Here is a 23,947-nt window from a genome sequence, read left to right as displayed (position 1 = left end):
CTTGTGTGGTGTATGCTAGTTATAGAACTTGAATGATGATTTGATAACTAGCATGCATAGGATGATAGCTAGACACTTGGTATGCTTTTTAAGTAATGCTAGTACCTTGCTTTTAATGTTGATCTCATAAGGTATCTAGTGCTTTTATTTCCAAGTGATATCTAGCTAACCATGGTGCTAAAGATGAACTTAAAGGTGCAACTCCGATTGGTACACGCTTCAAAGGTTTATTCTATACACCTTAGCATCATTTAGTAGTAATTACTCTCCCACAATTTTAATCTATGCATATGTGCGAGCTTCAAATCAAACACTCTAGCACATATGTAGGGGGAGCTAATACTACTATTTCGGGTTTGTGGTACTTGTCCAAAATCATTTACACATGGTAAAATTGTTTGGGCAAGCAACAGGAATCCAAAAGAGCTTAATTTCCATATCTTTATAGAGTTGTCATCAATTACCAAAAAGGAGGAGATTGAAAGATCCTTGTGTGGTTTTGGTAATTGAGTGACAACCTAGGTGGACTAATTATGTTTATGTGAGACACACAGGTGATTAGTCCACATGTACATATGTGTGAGCAACATATGTCATGAAGGTGAAAATGACTTGAAGATGTTGCATGTGAAACACACAGGGGATTAGTCCACATGTACGCATGTGATGATGAAGGAGCTCATTGCACATGAGACATGACATTGAGTCATGTGATCAAGGTGGAAAAGATTAAGATAAGACTTGGCTTGATGGACTGGTTGCAAGCGTGAAGGGCAAGTTGGAGGCTTTGGAGCGATGGACCGCATGGCGGTGAAGCTTAAGCAAGACTTGGCGCCGATGGACAAAGGCAACGGTGAAAAGCAAGTGAAGTCAAGATCGATGAACCAATATGATCACGTGATGATATGAAGTGGATCATATCATTATTGATCATGTTGGTGCATTTGTTGCATCGACATTGAGAAGATGGAATGGAATGCGCAAGGTAAAAGTATAACCTAGGGCATTTCATTTCACCGGTCATAGGTGTGTAGAGAAGTTGATGAGTGGGTTTAGGATAGATGGCCGTACTATCAAGAGGGGCAAACTTGTTTGCATATCGGTCATCTAAGTGCCACTCGAGTGATCTAACTTTGTATCATCGCTAGGATTGAGTAGCGTGGCAAGTTGAGTGGCTAATCCTTTGGGAAATGATTATGAAAATGCTAACACACATATACATGGTGGTGTACACTTGGTGGTGTTGGTACATTTGTAAAGGAGAAGAAGTTAAAGGTGAAAAGGAGTTAGTCATGCTGGTCACAAGGTGACTGGACGCTGGTCTCAGAGAGACCGGCGTGTCCGGTCAATTGTAACATCGAAGACGCCGGCATCGGTCAACTAACCGAACGCTGGGTCTCAAACTGACCAAACGCTGGCATCTGCATCTGGTCCAGCTGACGTGGTAGCTCAGTGGTCAGGGTGTCTGACTGAACGCTGGCTATGTCCGGTCAAGAGCGACCGGACGTGTCTGGTCGACAAATATCGTTTCTAGAACCTTACTAGAAACGATCAGACACTGGAGGCTCAGCGTCTGGTCAGTTCTAGCTGCTGCATCCAGTCAACAGATGACCATTGAGATCAGGCGATCAGTGTTTGAAGAAGGGGACACATGGCATGCATTGCACGACCGGACGCTAGGGTCCAGCGCCTGGTCGATCTGACCAGAGCGTCTAGTCGTCCCGACTTTTGCCCAGTAAAGGGGTAATGGCTAGTTTAGCCCTTGGGGCTATAAATAGAAGGGTGTCTCAGCCATGGCTTGAGCTGAGCACCTCAGGGGACTTTGTGTCCATGCTTGTGAGTGCTTAGGAGCCCTCCATCTCACATATACTTGATAGTGATCATTCAATTATGTGAGAGAGCGATTCTAGTGCGATTGCATCGTGAGGTTGCATTGAGTGGCACTAGGTGATTGAGCTACAAGTCGGTGGTGCTTGTTACTCTTGGAGGTTGCCACCTCCTAGATGGCTTGGTGGTGGTCTCCATCGAAGCCTGCAAGAAGCTTGTGTGGTGCTCCGAAGAAGAGCTTTGTGAGGGGCATTGTGCTCGCCCCGTGGGAGCCACGAAGACAAATCTAGTAAAGCGTGTCATTGAGCTACCCTCACTTTTGAGGAAGGTTCTTGCGGTGCCCGACGTGTGGGCTTGGCGGGTGATGCCAATTAGCCGCCGAACCACCAAGTGAGCGGTCGACACAACGGGGACTAGCGTGTTGACAAACACATGAACCTCGGGAGAAAAATCATCATGTCAACCTTGTTCTTCCCGTTGGTTTGCATCCTCGTTACACAAGCTTGTAATTACTTTCATATACATTGTACTTATATAGTTGCTCTTATAATTAGTTAGCTTGTGTAGCTTACTAATTACCTTCTTGCTTGTGTAGCATAGAAGTAGCTCCCTTGCGTGGCTAATTTGGTTTGTGTGACCTTATTAGTCACATTGCTTAGTTTGTATAGCTAAGTATTTGCGCTCTCTAATTTGCATTGATTGCCTTGTTATTGAGCATTGCTAGTGAGCTTAGTTGGCTTTGTGCTTTTGCTTACTAGCATGTGTAGGAGCTCCCTCATTGCTTGAAATACTAGTGCTATAGGTTTGTGTGACCTTGCTTCTAGAATCGGTTAGGTGAGCTCTAGCTAGCTCGGCACCTTTGTTGCTTAATTAGTATCTTTGGAAGGTGCTAGAGAACATAGATAGAGGGGTGTAGTCTTGGCTAGACCGATAGTTTTAATTCTGCACTTGTTTCGGTTAGTCGATGCGATTATTTTTAGAAAGGACTATTCACCCCCCTCTAGTCTACCATCTCGACCCTTCAACGCTCCTTGACTTCAAGTAGCTCACCATCAAGGATGTCACCGGGAGGCTCAAGGCGATGCAAGACCATGAGCAGGCACCGAACTCTGAGTAGGGCGCCATCGGAGGCAAGCTGTTGTATGCAATGGAGCAGTGGCGTGCCTTCAACAAGGAGGAAGGATCCGGTTCATCTGGCTCCAAGGAGCGTCACCGATGTCCACATGGCAGCAAGAAGAAAGATGAGAAGGGACCTTGGAGCCAGGTCGGCGCTGATGATGGCGCCACCGACGAGCGTAAGGCGACCTTGGATGACACCTACAACAACTATGGCAGGACTGGCCACTGGGCCAAGGACTATCGCCTTCCTCCACGCCACGGTGGGCAGGCTCACATTGCATAAGTAGAGAACTAGGATGCCACCCTGTTCCTAGTGCATGAGTGTGTTGAGCTACAGCAAGACACAGGGGAGAGGGTGAAAGGTCCAAGCTTTCCCCTTTTCAGGTCGGTTGGCTCTACCAAGCTCCACCTCGATGAACCACGTGCCCACGCCTTCCTCGGCAAAGGTGCCGCCGATGACAAGATTGATGGTTGGTACCTTGACACTGGTGCCATGCACCACATGACTGGTTAGCGTGAGATGTTCTCTGACTTGGAGTCTGGTGTGAAGAGCTCCGTCAAGTTCGGTGACGCCTCCACCATTGAGATCAAGGGCGTCGACTTGGTCATCTTCAAGGCCAAGACAGGAGAGCACCGTCTTCTCACCAGGGTGTACTACATCCTAGCCTTGAAGAACTCCATCATCAACGTCGGGCACCTAGACGAGAACAGCTCGTGGGTGGAGATTGAGGACGGCATGCTACGCATCTGGGATAGAGGCCGCCGTCTTCTCACCAAGGTGAACCGGGGAAGCAACCGCCTTTATGTGCTCCATGTACAGATGGCGCACCCCCTCTACCTTTGCCACACGCCGAGATGATGAGGCGTGGCACTGACATGAGAGCTTCGGCACCTTCACTTTAAAGGTCTGAAGTAGCTCAGCAAAGAAGGAGATGGTCCACGACATGCCCTGTGTCGACCACATCGAGCAGCTCTACGACACCTGACACCCATGTGCTGACCAAGCTAAAGCGTCGACCCTTCCCGTGTCAAGCCACCTACCACGCCACCGAGCAGCTCGAGCTGATGCACGGCGACCTCTGTGGTCCAGTATCACTGGCCACTCCTAGAGGTCGGTGCTACTTCCTACTGCTCATCGACGATGCCACCCGCTATATGTGGGTCATGCTACTCATTTCCAAGGCGGTAGATGTAGACGCCATCAAGTGCCACTAGGCAGTCGTAGAGAAGGAGTGCGGCCGCAAGCTCTGGGTGCTTCGCATGGACAACGGTGGCGAATTCACAGTAGCTGAGTTCGCAGCGTGCTGCGCCGATGAGGGGATTCAGCGCCACTACTCCCTGCCCTACTCATTGCAGCAGAACAATGTGGTCGAGCACCACAATCAGATGATGGTGGCAGTGGCGCGTGCGCTCCTCAAGCAGCGTGGTATGCCAACGGTCTACTAGGAAGAGGCCGTGATGACCGCCGTACACCTACTCAACCGCTCTCTAACCAGCATGCTCAATGGCAAGATGCCATATATGGCCTGGCACGGGTGCAAGCTGGCGGTCAGCTACCTGCACATTTTTGGTTTCCTCGCCTTCGTCAAGAAGTTGAACCACGTCGGCAAGCTCGATGATCGCAACTCACCGGGGGTCTTCATCATCTACGTAGAAGGGGCTAAGGCCTACCACGTGCTCGACCGAATGACACGACGTGTGCACATGGCGCAAGATGTTGTGTTCGATGAAGGATGCGGCAGGGCATGGGACAAGGCGGTGGATGACGGGGCGGATACCATACTTCGTGACTTCACCGTCGAGTACGCGTGGGTTGGAGGTGCTGAGGAAGCACAAGGTGCATTTTCATCACATATGGGTCTTCATCACCAGCACCGACCTCTTCACCAACTCCACCCCGTTCACCATCACCAAATTTGGGGGAGCTCGGCAACCCATCGACGGTGCTCGGCAGCCCATCGGTAGCAGCTCCGACCTCTCTAGCACCACAACCAACCTCTCTGACCTCTACATCATCGCAGCTAATCTCTCCAGCGTACCAACCGACCTTCTTAGCGTCTTCTACCTCGCTCGCTATGACACCAGCATACGTAGGGAAGCGGAGGTCGAGTACACCACGCCGCTGGAGGACAATGAAGACCGCATGGATGCCTACTATGATGATGAGCCACTACGATACCGCACCATGGCAAGCATCCTCGGTGACTAGTCTTCATCAGACCAGCCTAAGAGGCTCTTTGCCTAGCTTTATCTGATGCATGCCGGTGAGCCGACCACGTATGCTGAGGCACAAGGTGATCCGGCGTGGTGGGTGGTGATGGAGCAAGAGCTCAAGTCCGTCGAGCAAAATCGTACCTGGGAACTGGTGTCACTGCCTGATGGCCACCGCCCTATCACCCTAAAGTGGGTGTTCAAGCTCAAGAAGGACGAGCTAGGCGTGGTGATCAAGCACAAGACGTGGCTGGTGGCGCGCGGCTTTGTTCAGCAAGAGGGGATCGACTACGATGACGCCTTCACCCATGTGGCGTGCATGGAGTCAGTCCATGTCCTCCTCGTGTTGGTGGCTCAAGAAGGGTAGCAAGTCCACCACAAGGACATGAAGTCCGCCTTCCACAACGGCAATCTCAAGGAGGAGGTCTACGTGCGCCAGCCACCTAGCTACGCTGTCGTTGAAGAAGAGGGGAAGGTGTACCACCTCCGCAAGGCACTCTATGACCTACAACAGGCACCGTGCGCCTAGAACACGAAGCTCGAGGCCACACTCAAGAAGATGGGCTTCAAGCAGAGCGCACATGAGGTGGCAGTGTACCGACAGGGCAACAGATGCAACGTTCTACTAGTCGACGTCTACGTTGATGATCTCATCATCACCGACGTTGAAGAGCAGAAGGTGGATGTGTTGAAGGTGCAGATGAAGAAGGCGTTCGACATGAGCGACCTCGGCCTCCTCTACTTCTACCTCAACATCAAAGTGCGCCAGGACACTACCGGGATCGCCCTCCACCAAACCCACTACGCCAAGCGCATCCTCGAACTAAGCGGCATGATAGGCTGCAATCTGACTCACACCCCGATGGAGGAGAAGCTCAAGCTAAGTTGGGAGAGCATGGTGGAGGAGGTCGATCCAACCCATTACCGGCGGTTGATCGGGAGCTTGCGCTACCTGATACATACCCAGCCGGACATCGCGTTCGTCGTCAGGTACATGAGTCGGTTCATAGAGCGGCTGACGATAGAGCATTTGCAGGCCGTCAAGCGAATCCTGAGCTATGTGGCAGGCACCCTCAACTACGGTCTTCACTGTGGAAGGGCCCCCAACACGGCACAGTTCGTCGGTTACTGCGACAGCGACCCCGCCGACGATGTGGATACCAGCAAGAGCACAACCGAGACGATGTACTTCCTCGGTGATTGCTTGGTCAGCTGGTAGCCCTCAAGCAGAAGGTGGTGGCCCTCTCAAGCTATGAAGCAGAGTACATCACCACCACCACTGCCGCAACATAGGTGCTATGGCTGTCAAGGATGCTGGCAGAGCTCTTTGGCAGGAAGGTAGATGTAGTTGAGCTAAAGGTGAACAACAAGTCTGCTCTAGCTTTGGCCAAGAACCATGTCTTCCATGAAAGAAGCAAGCACATCCGCATCAAGTACCACTTCATCAGAGATTGCTTGGAGCACGGGTGCATCAAAGCCAGCCACATTGTCACTACTGATCAGCTGGCTGACATTCTCACCAAGTCGCTGGGGAAGTCCAAGTTCCAGGAGATGAGGGAGAGGATTGGGCTGCAGCAGATCACCTCCAGTGCTCGGCACAAGGTTTATGGGAAGAATGATAGATAAGCCTAGTGCTAAGCACTTGTATCTTACTTTTCCTGCACTTTTACTTTCCTTGGCTTCCAAGCATAGTGTTAGGAATATGCTCATCATCCACTTTAGTGGTTAGAATATGCTGTAGCAAGTGAGAGTTCTCTTTGTCTATAAAGAGCAAGGGAGTGTCATTGTAAAAAATAAGCCATTGCATTTACATTCAATCCAAGAGACCAAGGGCCAAGCTGCTCTACGGTAGTTTCAGATCTGAATCTGAGATTCAATCGGGCCAACAATAATAACATAAGACCAACGGCGAAGAGGAAAGTGAAAAATCTTTTTACCTTTTTTTTAACTAGTTCTTGCACCCATTGATAAAATAACGTAACAGCTAGTATCTTTTGTTGTTCTTGAATTTAACTGCGGGCCATGACACAATCATGATTATCGCAAATTACGGTAGCTTCGAAACAAGTAATTTTGTGATTTTGAGGGGAAAGAATGAGAGAGACAATGCTGAAGTTTAAAAATGCATTGGAAGCCGTCTGGACTTTGTTTACATTCCATTAGTTTCTGATGCACGTCTCCTGACGGCCGGGTATGTACTTAATTTTGTGTTACTTAAAGTAGAAGGATACAGAATCAAATGGAGTTAACGTACATAGCACAAGCACTGCATTATGTAGATGCATGTACCTTACAGTATCTATCTTCTTGCATCGAGGGCATCTTCTGCTCCTCCATAGAAACTTCCCTTCCTCCAATGCCAGCAGCATGCAGATGGCCACTTGGTGTAATGCAGCACTATATAGTGTATATATGTAGATCGATGAGCCATCCAAGATAGATGACTCCTGGAGAAAAACAAAGGGGCCTCATACTCGAACACCAAAGCATGGCAAGTTGCGTGGCACAGAGAGGAGGATTTGATTGATTGATTGATGTGATCATCTCCTTTTAGAACAAGAGACCTTGTTTTTGAGCTGGAACTGATCTCTGTTCCATGCATGGTTGTTTCTCAAGATCTCATCTCACCCAATCAAGAACAAGGGATAATATTTAATTCCATGAGATGAGATGAGTTAGGTGACGCCATAATAATCCATGCATGGTTGTTTCTCGAGATCTCATCTCACCCAATCAAGAACAAGGGATAATATTTAATTCCATGAGATGAGATGAGCTAGGTGATGCCATAATAATAATCCAGATCTCTCCCGTCACTCCAATTATTATCACAAATAATCAATTTTTACTCAATCAAATAATCAAAAGAAACACTCTGCTGGAAGATATACATATGACATAGCCTTGAGAATGTACACAAGAATGAAGGGAAACACTGCATATGCATCATCAGAGGGTCAGGTGGGGATCAGATTGTTGGAGACATTTACTGGGACATTCTTTGGGCCTGTTCGGCTGGTATATAAGTCGGTTGATTTCGGCTAATTCAATAGTGTTCTACGAGGGAGAATAAGTTGAAATAGCTGACTCGGAGAGGGACGCTCTGCTGCTGCTGCTTCAGCACCACCAGCATCATGGAGCTCTCCTACTTTGTGCCGTCCTTGAGCTGGCAAGGGAGTGATGGTGGAGCTGATGCTCTGAACGGCCTTACATGGGTTTTGTTGCCTTGCCGTTTGGACTCGAGTTGCCGTGCAAGCCTTTGGTCAGAAGCTTCACGTATGTAGCAGTGCGAGTTAAATGTACTGCTGCCCTGGATATAATTTATGAAGCAACCACCACTGTCCAATTCATATCTCATGATGGTTGCTTACTTCTTCGTTAAGAAAATGTTTTTGATTAATATAAATAATTTACCAAATTTATTGTCAGGAAGATTGATATATATAGTTCAAAGTGAATTCTAAGTACCATTGATATTACTCCCTCTATTCCAAGTTATAAGTCACTTTAACTTTTTTTGTTTATCCATTTTATAATATATCTAGACATATTATTATATCATATGCATAGCAAAATAGATGAACCAAAAAAATCAAAGCGACTTATAATTTGAAACATAGGGAGCATAGTTTAAAGTGAACTCTAAGTATCATTGATACGTGGATTGCTAAGATAATACGAATTTTTTTATGCTTGATAAACTATTGAAATAAATATTTATCCTAATATAGTGCAGTGGCACATAACACTCTACTTACTTTTAATTTAACAGTGGCTTATGGTGGTTGACTTATTTTTCCTAATAATAGCATATTTTCCTATTGACATACAAGAAATTTATATGTTACTTTGCATTACCTTTCACAATAGTGGGGGTTAGCAAGGGTGGGTGATATATATACAAATTTAGATATTATTTTAAATTATCTTTCATAGTACGAATAATTTAGATATAAATTTCGAGGATTATTTTAAATTATTCTTTGTAATAACAAACGTGGATAGTTTAATTGCAAATCTAGATGTTAATTTATGTATTTTACACCATAGCAAAGGTGGATAACTTTTTATATTTGGAGCTACATGCCAAAGGACTTTTGAGGCAAATAACCTCATGTGGATGTGTTGTGGATTTTCGTAGCCTACTATTTTAATCAAAATGAGGAGTGCATTGGTGGAGGTATTCATTATCAAGAGCAATTCTTGGTTGTCAAAATCTTGTCACAAAATGGAATTGAGTATTTCGATACTAAGGAACTTCTTATGGGAAGATATGCAGTCTGACTCTAAGCACTCAATAGCAAAAGTGATAGATGTTCGGACGCAAAATTTTTTCCCTCAAGGGCATATGCCCCCCTATGCATGCATCGTCGGATGCACATGGCGATGCGTGTTGGTAGTTTTAAACATCACCATCAAAATTTTCTAAAATGGGAAGACCTAATAAAGGAAGCTAATCATCCCACATGGGGATGTGTGTTTGTAGTTTTGAACATCATCAACAAGTTTTCTAAAATGAGAAGGCCTAATAAAGGAAACGAATCATCCTTAGAGGGCTGACATTCTGGGAATTATTATAAATGAACTACCACATTTCTTCAATGAACCTCCTTAGCTTTTAGTTTATAGCTTCTCTTTCTACCCTTATTTTTGTATTGATACTATTAGTGGATGCCGCCAGGGTCATTGGTGCGTATGGCTTCGTTATGTTCCTTCTCGTCCTCCTGGAGCTAGCCGCTATCAGGTACCTAGTCACCAAGGAGGCGATCACCAAATTCAAGGTCAAAATCATCTTCTCCGCGCCGCCGCTCGTGTCCACCTCAGCTAACGTCGCGCTGTTCCTGCTTCTTATGGGCCTCACAGGCGTCAGGGATTTCCTGGGCCACCTTTCTGCTCCCCCACTCCTGGCGAAGGGGCCGCGGGCCCTGGTGCTGCGCGTAGCACGTGGCGCTGCTGCTGGTGTGGCTTCACTAGGAGTAGACGGCACAACACCGCACCAGCAGATACACATGGGGATACGTGTTGGCAGTTTTGAACATCGCTAGCAAGTTTTTATAGAATGAGAATGCCTAATAAAGGAAGCAAATCATCCTTAGAGGGCAGATATTCTAGAATTATTATAAATAAACTAACGGGGAGAAAATAGGAGCTTATCGGGAGATATCGAGTCTAACTCTAAGCACTCAATAGCAAAAAAGTGATAAGTATCCGGACACAGAAAATTTACCTTCAAGGGCATATGCCCTCGTGTGCATGCACCGCTACATGCATATGGGGATGGGTGCTGGCGGTTTTGAACATCACCAACAAGTTTTTTTAATGGGAAGGCCTAATAAAGGAAGCGAATCATCCTTAGAGGGCTGACATTCTGGAAAATTATTATAAATGAACATTTACATTTCTTTAATGAACTTCCATAGCTTCTAGTTTATAGCTTATCTTTCCACCCTTTGTTTATGTGCTAATGTTACAGCTTCTCTTTTACGAAACATGCTAGATTTTATGGGTATCATTGATGATGATTATTAGAATATACCAAATTCAAGGCGGTGTTTGTGATTATTGTCGGAACTTTTAAAATTTATCTTTTTTTCTTCAATAACGCTCCTGAAAATTAACATGGAGTCTTTTTAGCGCCTCTAATTTGTAACAATAAGAGAGCAGTGGATCTTTGGTATCATGAAAACTGAGAACAGAGGTCATATATTAGTCAAAATTCAGAGGTTTATCAAGGAAAAATATTCAAATTCTTGACACTAAGTAAACATCTAGCACCGACGGTTTTTATTTGAAACAAAAGGAGTATTCACTTGGTGCTAATTACCAGCATAATCCGATGCTGCTCCAGGATGCTAGTAGTGTTGGAGAAGGCGCCGTCTGATGCTTAGCCTTACCTGGTCCTGCATGGATGCCTCACTCGCGGGTCATCACCCTCACGGCGAAGGTTTCCTTCTCGCTCCCTCCTTCCAGGTACCTGCGACACAAACTGGGCTCGGAGGTAACAAATGGCGAGAAAGGCGCGGGACCAGTAGAAGGACGGGAGAACCTTCGACGGGCGCAATGAAGGTGACAAGCGTAGCTGACCAGGAGGACGGCGGCGCCGCCGCTAGGGTTTAGAATGGTTGGCCAAGGGTATGAGGAGTTACCTCTGTACTTCAGGCAGTGTGTTGGATCTATGAGTTGCTTTATGACCCTTATGTAATTTCACCAGTGCCCAGGTGTGGCCTATAAATACCTGAGGGCGGTGGTGTTCAAACATAGCCATTTTAGCAATTTAATGAGTATTTAATCCGCATTTATTTCTTACTTTGTCTTTGGGATACCCTCGCTTGCACTCGTTTACGTTCGCTCTTTTCACTGTGGGAAACCATCAGCCTCCCCTGCTTAGCCTTTAGGGTGGAGGCCAGGAGTGACCTCACGCAGCACTCGGCTGTGATTTTGTCCAGCTGGATCCAGTGAGAGTAAAACAAACGAAGAGAGCAGAAGGAAAAGAATATGCTGCGCGCTATTTGAGGTTCTGCGTAAGGAAATGCTCGTCTTTATTGTAAAAAATATATTTGGAGCTTCAAAATGAAATACCCTCAGTTTCTTCGTCCTCTCTTTGCTTGAATGCTCAATTCGTGGACCGGCTCAATTTACCGTCAGAGCAATGTTTTCTCCTAGAAATAAGAGTATAATACACATTAATGCTTTCCTGTTTATCTTGGACCTTTTTTTTGCTGGCATCTGAGCGTGGGTCCGGTTCCGGGGTCCTCAACCATATGGATGGACCTGATAGACTGAGCATTGTCGCCTTGTGCTCAAGCTTTTGAAAAAGGGACCGTTATTCTTCAACACCACTTTTAAATTTTAGCTCAATTTATATGTCCACATTGCTCACTGTTGTTTAGATTAGATTTTTTAAGTTTGAAAGTAGAAGTGTACTTCTTCCGTCCTAAAACAAATGTACATATCCTACTTTTCCCACGGTACCAATCTCAAATTTAACTAAATTTACAGAAAATAGTATAAACATTAGTATCTCCAAATAGATTAACTATGAAAATATATAACGTAATTAACCTAATGATATCTATTTGGTACCATAAACATTAGTAGTTTTTTTATATAATTGGTCAAAGTTAAGATTTATTGATTCCTCCAAGTGTGATATGTTCATTTATTTTGGAACCAAGGGCACATGTCGACAGAATATCGTCGGCAGTCCATCGAGGGGTATCCCGCGATGGTAGATTTGTCGGTGGGGGTGCGCGTGATCAGGAACCGGATGGTGAAACAAGGCGCAGAGACAGCGATTTAGACAGGTTCGGACCGTCTGATCGACGTAATACCCTACGTCATGTGTCTTTGGTGTATTGTATTGATCTGAACAACCAAGTAGCTTGATGTAGCCTATCCGCTAGGGGACCCCTACCTCTCCTTATACAGTCTGGAGAGACAGGGTTACAAGTAAAGTATCATATTTAGTATTATACAATGTCTTGCGGTGCACGCCGAGCAGTGCCGTGCACGCCTTGATCTTGTGGGCCGGGCCACCTCCGATGGTGCGGCCCATGTCTTGGGGGCCATACCCCCACAGCTAGTCCTCGAGCCTGACAGTAGGTGACACAGTTACGTGGTGCCAGGGTCACAAAGTAGAAGACCAGCCGAGCAGGCAGCCAGTCCCCGGGCGTAGCCTCAAGATGAGAACAAGCACATTCACCGCAAGGTGAAGTATGCCCACTTAGTCCCCGAACCTGCTGAAAGATGAAGAATGAATCTTGTAGTAGGGTCAAAGAAAAAGAAAGCTTGCCGACGTCGTTTGACATGCGCGTATCAAGACCCCAGACATGCTGCCCAAGATCAGCACCCCGATCCGAACAACATGGAGCAGCTTGATAGCACACTGACGAGACGTAGCAAGATCCAAGCACCGAGGATTCTCCGGTGTAGCCGGCGATGTCCGAGCACCGAGGAGCGAGGAGTCCTCGGCGTCGCTGGCGATAACCCAGCACCGAGGAGCGAGGAGTCCCCGGCGTAGGCGGTGATGTCCGAGCACCAAGGAGCGAGGAGTCCCCGGCGTCGCTGGCGATGACCAAGCATCGAGGAGCGAGGAGTCTCCGGCGTCGCTGGTGATGTCCGAGCACCGAGGAACGAGGAGTCCCCGGCGTAGGCGGCGATGTCCGAGCACCGAGGAGTGAGGGGTCCCCGGCGTCGCTGACGATGACCGAGCACCGAGGAACGAGGAGTCCCCGGCATCACTGACGATGACCGAGCACCGAGGAGCGAGGAGTCCTCGGCGTCACTGGCAATGACCGAGCACCGAGGAGCAAGGAGTCTCCAGCGTCGCTGGCGATGACCAAGCACCGAGGAGCGAGGAGTCCCCGGCATCGCTGGCGATGATCGAGCATCGAGGAACGAGGAGTCTCCGGCGTCGCTGGCGATATCCAAGCATCGAGGAGCGAGGAGTCCTAGGCATCGCTGGCGATGACCGAGCACCGAGGAGCGAGGAGTCCTCGGCGTAGGCGACGATGTCCGAGCACCGAGGAGCGATGAGTCCCTAACGTCGCTGGCGATGACCAAGCACCGAGGAGCGAGGAGTCCCCGGCGTCGCTGGTGATGTCTGAGCACCGAGGACCGAGGAGTCCCTAGCGTAGGCGGCGATGTCCGAGCACCGAGGAGCGAGGGGTCCCCGGCGTCGCTGACGATGACCGAGCACCGAGGAGCGAGGAGTCCCCGGCGTCGCTGGCGATGACCGAGCACCGAGGAGCAAGGAGTCCCTGGCGTCGCTGGCGATGACCGAGCACCGAGGAGCAAGGAGTCTCCGACGTCGCTGGCGATGTCCGAGCATCAAGGAGCGAGGAGTCCTCGGCGTCGCTGGCGATGACCGAGCACCGAGGAGCGAGGAGTCCCCAGCGTCGCTGGCGATGTCCAAGCACCAAGGAGTAAGGAGTCCCCGGCGTCGCTGGCGATGACTGAGTATCGAGGAGCGAGGAGTCCCCGGCGTCGCTAGCGATGACCGAGCACCGAGGAGCGAGGAGTCCCTAGCCTAGGCGGCGATGTCTGAGCACCGAGGAGCGAGGAATCCCTAGCGTCGCTGGCGATGACCGAGCACCGAGGAGCGAGGAGTCCCCAGCGTCGCTGGTGATGTCCGAGCACCGAGGAACGAGGAGTCCCCGGCGTAAGCGGCGATGTCCAAGCACCAAGGAGCGAGGAGTCTCTAGCGTCGCTGGCAATGATCGAGCACCGAGGAGTGAGGAGTCCCCGGCGTAGGCGGCGACGTCCGAGCACCGAGGAGTCCCCGACGTAGGCGGCGATGTCCGAGCACCAAGGAGCAAGGAGTCCCCGGCATCGCTGGCGACGTCCGAACACCGAGGAGTCCCCGGCGTAGGCGGTGACGTCCGAGCACCGAGGAGTCCCCGGCGTAGGCGGCGATGTTCGAGCACCGAGGAGTCCTCGGCGTAGGCGGCGAGGTCCGAGCACCGACGTAGCTGACGACGTCCGTGCGGTGAAGTGTGCCCACTTAGTCCTCGAGCACGAAGAATCCAAGTGCTGAGGAGTAACCGGCGTAGCTGGCGATGAAGCACGAGCGGCGAACAGCCTGGTCAACTGGTCGACGGCGAAGTGAACATTGAGTAGAAACGACCGACGAACAGTCCGATCAACTGGTCGGCAACGGAGTCCATGAACCAAGCGGTCCGACCAGTTGATCGGTGGAGAAGTCCGAGCACCAGGTGATCCGATCACCTGGACCATGATCCTGCAATACAAACATGTAGAACGGGTAGTACATGATCCACAAATAAATAAACTCCAGAGAAAAATCAGCAATGGTGATGAAACGGTGTATGCAGTTCGGCGATCAGTTGGCGTGAAAATATATTTATGTTTAATATAAACCGCCCGAATAGTTAGTGTGTAGCTGAGTCTTCAGCCCTAGCTAGCCCATAGTCCATAACGTCGAGCGCGGAGCCCGTGCACGTGTAGAAGGAACAGGCGTGACCAAGGAGCCGCTGCCGACCACCCATAACGCAGAGCGTGAAGCCCGTAGCACGTGTAGGGAGGAGCCAGAGACAGGGCCGTCTCTAGAGGCGTCCGAGCATCAACATGACTGTTCGGGGGTTCAGAAAATCGTTTGGAGAGCAAATATAGAGAAAACAGTTCGGAGAAACATTATGGCGATATACGAAGATCGAAGAATATTTAGAAGAATATTAAAGCGTGACTTAGCTTTGGACGAAGCGTCTGGTCGGCGGCGTATGGTGTTATCTGGTCGGCGTTGACGGCGAACACCTGGCGGGCGGTGAGTTGTTGGTGAAGATGACCTCGGAGGTGGTTCCGAGATCGGATCTGCTATCGCAGGGGCCGGTGTAGCAGCGATGAATCATCGTCGTCGTGGACCGGCATGGATCTCTACGAGATTGACGACGAGAACGCGTTGTTGATTTGAGGTCCATCTGGCTCGCCATGGATCAAGCGCACACCCCTACCTGGCGCGCCAACTGTCGACATAATATCGTTGGCAGTCCATCGAGGGGTATCCCGCGATGATAGATTTATTGGTGGGGGTGCGCGTGATCAGGAACCGGATTGTGACACAAGGCGCAGAGATAGCGATTTAGACAGGTTCGGACCGTCTGATCGACGTAATACCCTACGTCCCGTGTCTTTGATGAATTGTATTGATCTGGACAACCAAGTAGCTTGATGTAGCCTATCCGCTAGGGGACCCCTGCCTCTCCTTATACAGTCTGGAGAGACAGGGTTACAAGTAAAGTATCATATTTAGTAATATACAATGTCTTGCGGTGCACGCCGAGCAGCGTCGTGCACGTCTTGATCTTGTGGGCCGGGCCACCTCCGATGGTGTGGCCCATGTCTTGGGGGGCCATACCCCCACAGCACCCTAGCTCTATTTTCTCCATGCAATTATATTTCTTTTTGATAAGACATTATTCTCATGATCACTGGACATATAGTATTTTATTGTGAAAATGCCACTCCTTTGACTTTTCCCACGGTGTCATCGACATCCCGAAACACTTAAGAATGACACAAGAGGTCTGTATCCCATGATTAGCATGTACCTGGTGCACATCATGGTGAGAGAGATAAGCCGCTGCCACATGGACCTCACTAGCTAGTTAATTTAAGACATTTTAGACATTATAGTCAAGCTGGTCAGTATTTTTCTGATCTCCAAAAGCCATGCTACATTGTTATATCCTGGATTCCTGGTGCACAGGCACCACGGTGCAGGAAGATTTTATAAATAACATGCCTAACATTTGTCATATATCATAAGAAAAATTTATGTGTTGCTTGAGTGGTGTACCATCTTGATTTCAATGCTAGCTTCACCTCTATGTGGAGGAAAGAATGGAGGAGAGAAATGAAGAGCTTGTCTCTCAAGTAAGTAACAAGATAAGCACAAGAGCCTATATAATGGTGCGCTCAGATAATAACTATGTGAGAGGAATAGAAAATAGAATATAAAACACGGTACCACATAATACTAATAATAAATTTTTGTAGATAGATAGAAAACTATTATTGTAAAACTTAGACTCTTCTAAATTGACTTATAGCCAAGCACTTGGGCTCTATTTACCAGGCCAAGCTCTACAGGGTTCTAAATAGCTTGCTATAGCACTGTTTTAGCTCTGTTATAGCATTTTCTAGGGTCTGCCTCTATTATATTACCAATTCCGCTATTGTCGCTAAATGATGCTATTGCTTCCTAAACGCTGCTATTTGGGTTAGTAGCGAAATATAGTTAGCATCACTAATATTGACTGAGACGAATATTCATAACTTTAGATGACTATAATCTATGTCACTTTATTGTATTCTTTACTAATAAATGATGTAATGAACTGTTGAATAATTTTTGAATTGTTTAATTCTTGAACGTTGAATGAATATGAATGTGGTTATAGTCGTGAGTATGTTGATTGTTTTAATTAATGTTAAGTATGTACATGTATTTGAGGTTTTGTGTTCACGAAATTCACTTAACGGTATATTTTTCTACACAATTAATTACATTTTTTCATGTTCTCTATAAAACCACTAATGGTTCGTTTGGATCCTTTCTGAATTGAAATCTACTTTATGAACTACACTATTTGGTTTAGAATTTGATATTCCAACACTTACCAAATTTTAAGTGCTGACCTATGTCAATTTCAAATGGTAAGAAATGGAAAGAGAGATAGTAAGAAATAAAAATTAAGATTCATCGCCCCTGCCCGCTGGCTTTGACTCGCTTCACTCGTCTCTCACGAGTCCAACACAAAAAGCTCCTTATAGGGACCTCATTGCTGTCGTCAAGCTCTCACTAGCGGCAACACTTCAGTTATGATCTGAAATGAAATGTGATTCTTGAAATAAGATTCAATTCCATATATGCAACCAATATACCGTAAATGACATAGCTTTCGCTGTATACCGCTACAGCTTGTTTTAATAACTTTAAAGAGGCTACCGCTAAATTTGTTAATTAGCCACGATTTAAAACCTTGATTAAGGGTACCGACGCGACGACAGCACAGTGCAAGTCCAATGCATTTTTACCCTATTTTGAGTTTTTTTTTAGGTATTTCGGATGATAGCCTGAAACAAAATTGTAAGATCAGTCCCATCCTCCGGACACCTGCACCCTGTACGACATTTTCCTTTGTTGTTTGACTAGTCTTTCATCTTTTTGACGAAGCGATGGCGAAAAAGGTCAGGACACTGAAATCCTTTAACGTACGTTTCAGACTAGTATATACATTTTCTTTTTCTGTGAGGGTTTCAGACTAGTAGACTAGTACACGTTCTCCCTCCGTCTATAAAAAAAAATCATTTTTGAGAAATTAAATAGTTTATATTTTGACTAAGATTATATAAAAAAATATTAACATTAATAATATAAATTAGTATTATTAGGTTGGTTATAGAATATATTTTTATAATAAATTTATTTAGAGACATAAATAGTAATAATATTTATTATAAATTTAGTCAAACTTAAATAAATTTGATCTAATAGTTACGTTTTTTTCGTGGACGAACGAAGTACTAGTGTACTTTACATACTAATGGTCGGTCTCTAGGTTGGACGTGACGACTCGTCACAATTACCTACAGCTTTTGTTTGGCGCGAGCTCTGCTACTAGACACACGTATCTTGAGCCATGTTGCTCCTACCTGAAACCTAGCTAGTAACTAGAAATGCTAAACCCCAAAGTACATTATTGTCTACTCTTTTCGTCCTTAGATAACTGTTGTTTTTTTGTTTCTATACCATAAGTTTAATTAAATTTGTAGAAAATACGTACAACATTTGTATCTCTAAATAAATCTATTATAAAAATAGATTCAACGATCTATCTAATGATACTAATTTTGTACTATAAATATTATTATTTTTATATATATTTAATAAAAGTTATTTTTCGAGAAGCGAAAATAACAATTATTTAGGGACCAAGGGAGTATATTTGTGTACAAAGTTTTATAGAGTCTATAGAGCCGGAAACTATTCGACATCTCTCATCTTTGAGTGCACTTATGCTAGGTTCCTCGATCGTCAGGATGGTTCATATAGTGCTTGATCTTTTATCTACCGCTGAATGTCTATAACTTATTTAATAACTTTTATATCCTTTTATTCATGGGTGCAACAGCGATCTGATGATCTATTTGGCTAACAAGGGACGAAATTGTTTTTGAAAAATGCTAATAAAAAAACTCTTTTGTAGGTCTTATTCAAGAAAACACATTGGTTAGAGTTCTGGGCCTAGTTGCAACAATGGGAGAAGGAAAAGTTTGTGTTAGAGGCTTGCCGCAAGTTGGAGAATATGGCTATATGCCTCTTCGCCTCCTTTGATAGACTTTTATTCCATGAATTGAGTTATTATGAGTCGGTTTTGGTTAGTAAAGTCTTTTCGGTTTTTGTCAAGTGGTGTTTGTAATAAGGTGGTCTGCTTCTTACAGGATGAAGCCGGATTTTATTTCTATTATTAAAAAATAGGAAATTTGTATTACGATGCATTACAAATGAGACCTTAATTCATGCCAAAGAAAAAGGGCAGATGTTTCGGCCCAAGCAATTACGGTAATTCTTCGAACTACTAGCGCAAATATAATTTCATATGTAGCCTGAAAAACCTAGCTAAAAAATAGCGATTATTAGAGATTTCTGGAGATAGTGAATGAAAATGATACTCTCTTCATTCTAAAGGCATGTTTGGATTCTCTAGTCTAAAGTTTAGTGGCTAAAGTTAATGATTTAAAACTTTAGACCACTCTTTTATGGTCTAAAGATTTATAACGTGGTCTAAACTTTACATAACATTTTAGGCATTCTGTTTGGATCCTCAAGAGCTAAAGTAGTAGCTAAACTTTAGACCATAGGATCCAAATAGAACCCAAACTGTAAGTTATTTTATCTTTTTTTTTAATTTATAGTGTTTACTATATATCAAGATGTAGTATTTATTTACGTATACACTAAAAAATTATATATTTAGAAACACAAAAGGACTTATAATCTAGAACCGTGGGCCTCTGGATGGAGAGGTTGCAACAGACAACAGTCCAGTTTGGGTTATTTTTTTAAGTACAAGTAGTATGAGGATGAATCTGTGAAAGGCGATGCCCGGCCAACAAGGTGGCAGTAGCATACTCCTACTTGTTAGTGAACTGTGACCTATACGTACTATCGGAGAGGCGCGATTACACAGGGGTGAGCCGCTCCCCACCCCACACACACACAACTCTTGCTGTGCACGGCTAGCTGTGTGACTGACCTGCTGGTCTGCTGCTGACATGCATGCTCTCGTGCCTTTCATTTCACCTCGCCCTCCAATTTCAATCCAAATCCTCCAACGCAGCCCAATGATTGGCGCGCCGGCAAATAAACAATCTACGCACCCACATGGGTGAATTTAAACACTGCGCCACAGAATTCGGTTTGCGGATTCTGACGTGCGTTTGGCTTACCAACAATGGGACTTCAATTTTTACCCCAGTGTTTCTCCCCTCAAAGTTCATCTCTTGTTATCTTTCCCTTAGGAGCTAGGCGTCTAAAACGCACATCGGGTTATTAGTTTGAACATCCGAAGTGAAACATTTCTAATTCTTACCAACGATTTCAAAAAATTCATATAGTTTCACAGCATCTAAACTATATATTATAGAAATATTTCTCATAATGAATCTAAAAACATAAAAAGTTTTATGATGTTAACCTATAGTACAACTTTCTTAAAATTTTAGTGGTCAAAGATAGAAATGTTTGATTTAGGATAAAACTAATAGGACACATGAAAAACAGAAGAGTAATGTTTATTAGCCTTGTTTAAACATACATATGTGGGCTGGAGTGGTGGATTCATTGATATATATTAGTATATATTCGGCAAGAACATGCTAGGGATAGGGCGTCCATCTGTCTAGCCGCCGTCTTTCCGGGCCTACGTGCTACCGACTCAACAGGCCTGCTTGTTCTCTACGTCTCCTCGATATCTCTCTCAAAAACATCTCCCCGCTCTGCACTCCCCCGTTGCGTGCTTCACCATGCCGTGCGGCTGTCCACCTGCCCCGCTCCGCCTCGACGCCGCGCCATCCCCCACGCGCTCCCCATCCTATGCCACTACGCGTCGTCCCACCATCCCTCACCGCGCGCCCATCCTGCGCCGCGCCGCACACTCTGCGCTCGCCCGTCGCGGCCATCCACTATCGCGCCCCACTCCGCGCTCGCCCGTCGCGGCCATGGCGTGCACCATGCCACCACCACCCTAGTGTCACTAGGAGAATGTCGTCGCGCGCCGGGACATCGTCTCCCGCGGGGGGACAAAGACGGCAAGAAGAATCACGTGTTACAAAAGTATGTTTCAAGTGTTTCAGAGGTATGTTGCAGGTATTTCATATGGATGTTGTAAAAGTAGATCCTGATGTTACACATATTGCAATGGCTATACACACATGTTGCAAGTGTTTGTTTGAAATGTTTCATCTATTTCAGACGTATGTTGTTAGTGTTTTATTTGGATGTTGCATATGTTTCACACATATGTTGCAAGCGTATGTTCTAAATGTTTTAGCTGTTTCAGACATATGTTCTAGCAAGTATTTCATGTTACAAGTGTTTTCATGTGTTCCACCGTTGGATGGGACGACCAGAGTCACTCGACGAGCATCCACAAGCGGGGGTGCGAGCGCGATACGGAGTGTAGGCGCGGGAAGCGAGCGCAGCCGCAGCCGTAGGCGATCCCCGCTGTGTGATACGGAGCGGGACGCAGACGGCCCCGCTGCGCGCGGGAAGCAGAGCGGAAGCAGGTGGTCCCCGTATGCGAGCGGGTAACGCAGGCGTGGGAAATGGAGGAGGCGCGAGAAATGGAGAGGTGCGCGATAGGGAGCAGGCGCGGGCGTCCGTCCGAACATCCGGGCGCTAGTGGTTCGCCTCAATGTTTCTTTTAGGACATTAATTAGTAAGAAATAAGTTGGCAGAGTAGAGTAATCTTGTAGCAAGAGTAGCAAACATTAGTTTATTACATGATCAAAGGGATACTTTTTTTTTGGCTTTTGAACCCTAATGATAACTTCAAAATCAATTCCATGTACAGGCGCCTTGTCAACACACATTGTTTGTCATTTAAACCTATCATCATTAAGGTGTTCCTGTAGTTCCTAAAGAGGATTTATTCTAAGCAAATATAACTTAGCAAGACGAAACTAAAATGGCAATATAGATTTTGTATTTTTTTTTGCAAGCAAGAAACAGTCCTCTTTAAATTCTTTATTTATGCTAAGTTTCTTTAGCTTACCTAATCTTAGCACCTAGGATGTTGCAGACCTTTTTCATGGGTGGTATAAACAAGGGTGTGAAACTATTTGGGAACCTTCAGAAAACTCTATGGAGTTTCCCTTATATTTATACTAATGACTTTACAGGAATATAATTTAGTTCTTCTCACGTCAGGACTAGAACGCAATTCCGGCTAGATTACCTCACGTATGCAACTCAAGCTGTGATACACTAGGGATTGACTTTGATACAAGACAAGCTATGATGTCATCTAACAGCCTCCCTCAATCTCTTACCTTAAGATTATTGCGTCAAAATTTCTCAAGATCTTTGATTGCTAGCATGTTTGTAGAACAATATGCCATTTGATCATGTGAGGAAATAAATCTAACATCCGACAGCTTGTTCACAACTCACTCTAGAAAAAATGACAATAAATCTCTATATGCTTAATTAGTTCCGGAATGATTTGAAGTAAGATATTTAGCCCCCATGTTATCACACCATAAACATGGTGTTTGTCAAGTACTCTCCCAAGGTCTCCTAGTACAAATTGCATCAAAAAATTCTCAATAGTAGCATTAGCCAAATATTTATTTCAATTTCATTACTCCGACCTTGAGGCTGTAGGTTTCTTTATAGAACATCAAGAAATTAGATTTTAAATACCAACAAAGAGACCTGACCTAAGGCAGGCATATGGGGCCCATTTATAATAGGTGGGGCCCATGCCAACCATACATAACGGTGTTAAAATCTTCGTCCATCCCATATGACTCAATCACCTTAACCAAACAAAAAAACATGGATGATTCTATTCCCTTCAATCAAACATTAGCCGAGATGATTGTACCCCATTCTAAAAACAGATATGGAACCATGACATCCTATCTCATCTCCAAGACAAACACACCTTAACTTAAAAGCGAATAACACAACACATTTTTCAACTGCCAATGATTGGGTATTAAGAAATCCTAAACTCCTCGTGGAAACATTGCTTCCTTGTTCTAGTAGAACATCTAACCATGGAGCAAGCATATGCATGCTACATGCAAATTTACATTAATATGGTTTTGTCATGTCATGCCATGCATGGGCGGATCCAGGGGCTCGAGCCCCTGCTACCGCCGGTCGGATCATAGAGCCCCCCTCCTATAAATTAGCACCTATTCAAGCTTAGATGGAGAGGCTAGAGATGAAAGATTATGGGATATAAACCCCTCCTGACTTATTTTCCTAGATAGGCCGTTGCCATGGCTCCATTAAAGGCATCAAAGGAAGCATATGCTGCCCAAATATAGGTGTGTTCGGCTGATCGAAAAGCCGCTTGTGCTGATTTATTTGGCTGGTTTTTTTAGAGAGAAAAATATTGTACCGTGGCTTATAAACCAACAAATAAGCTTGTTTATTAGGCCAGCCGAACAGGCTAAACGGGAAAGCTCAAATTAATGTCCAGTTTGTAGTTGGGTGCTTGGTCAGTTCTAGGTCATGGCATGTGATCCAATAACTGTTGGTAGTAGTAGAATGGACCATATGGGACTCATTCCAGCCATTTATGGTTTGGCACTCACCCCCACCACATCGATTTTCTTCGCTTGCAAATGTACTTGAATGGATTATGTTTTCCTTTGGTTTTCTGATGAGTGATGACCATCATTTTCCCTGCCCACATGGTCAAAACCCTGCCCACATGATTTTAAAGGAGATTGATTGATGGCTGTCTTGTGGAAGTACTATTTGCATCAGCGGCATGGAAATCTTGTCTATCCTCCAGGGTCCTTGCACAATAAAGTAGGCTTTACATGTTCCTATTTTTTTTACTTCAGCTTTTACTCTATTTACCTTTTCATGAGAGGGGGAATTCCAGATTTTCTCAAACACACTACTTAGAATAAATCATATTGTTCACAAGGATCTTTTTACTAGTACTAGAGTGACACGTATGAGTTTATGGTTGAGCCTCTTTGAACATCTCCTATATGAAACCAACAAATTCGTTAAATTTCACTA

At 45.6% G+C, this 23,947-nt stretch overlaps 1 protein-coding gene across 1 annotated transcript; it reads left to right on the top strand.

Moving 5' to 3' along the window:
* The first annotated feature begins 5,716 nt into the window (after positions 1-5,716).
* LOC136454400 (uncharacterized mitochondrial protein AtMg00810-like) lies at positions 5,717-6,376 on the top strand. Its single transcript, XM_066454841.1, has one exon. It carries the CDS (start codon positions 5,717-5,719, stop codon positions 6,374-6,376), a length of 660 nt encoding a protein of 219 aa, XP_066310938.1.
* The last annotated feature ends 17,571 nt before the right edge of the window (positions 6,377-23,947 follow it).

This window comes from Miscanthus floridulus, chromosome 5 (assembly GCF_019320115.1).
Source record: "Miscanthus floridulus cultivar M001 chromosome 5, ASM1932011v1, whole genome shotgun sequence".
Taxonomy (NCBI): domain Eukaryota; kingdom Viridiplantae; phylum Streptophyta; class Magnoliopsida; order Poales; family Poaceae; genus Miscanthus; species Miscanthus floridulus.
Note: the sequence above shows the minus strand (reverse complement) of the source record. Positions and strands in the feature narration are given on the sequence as shown.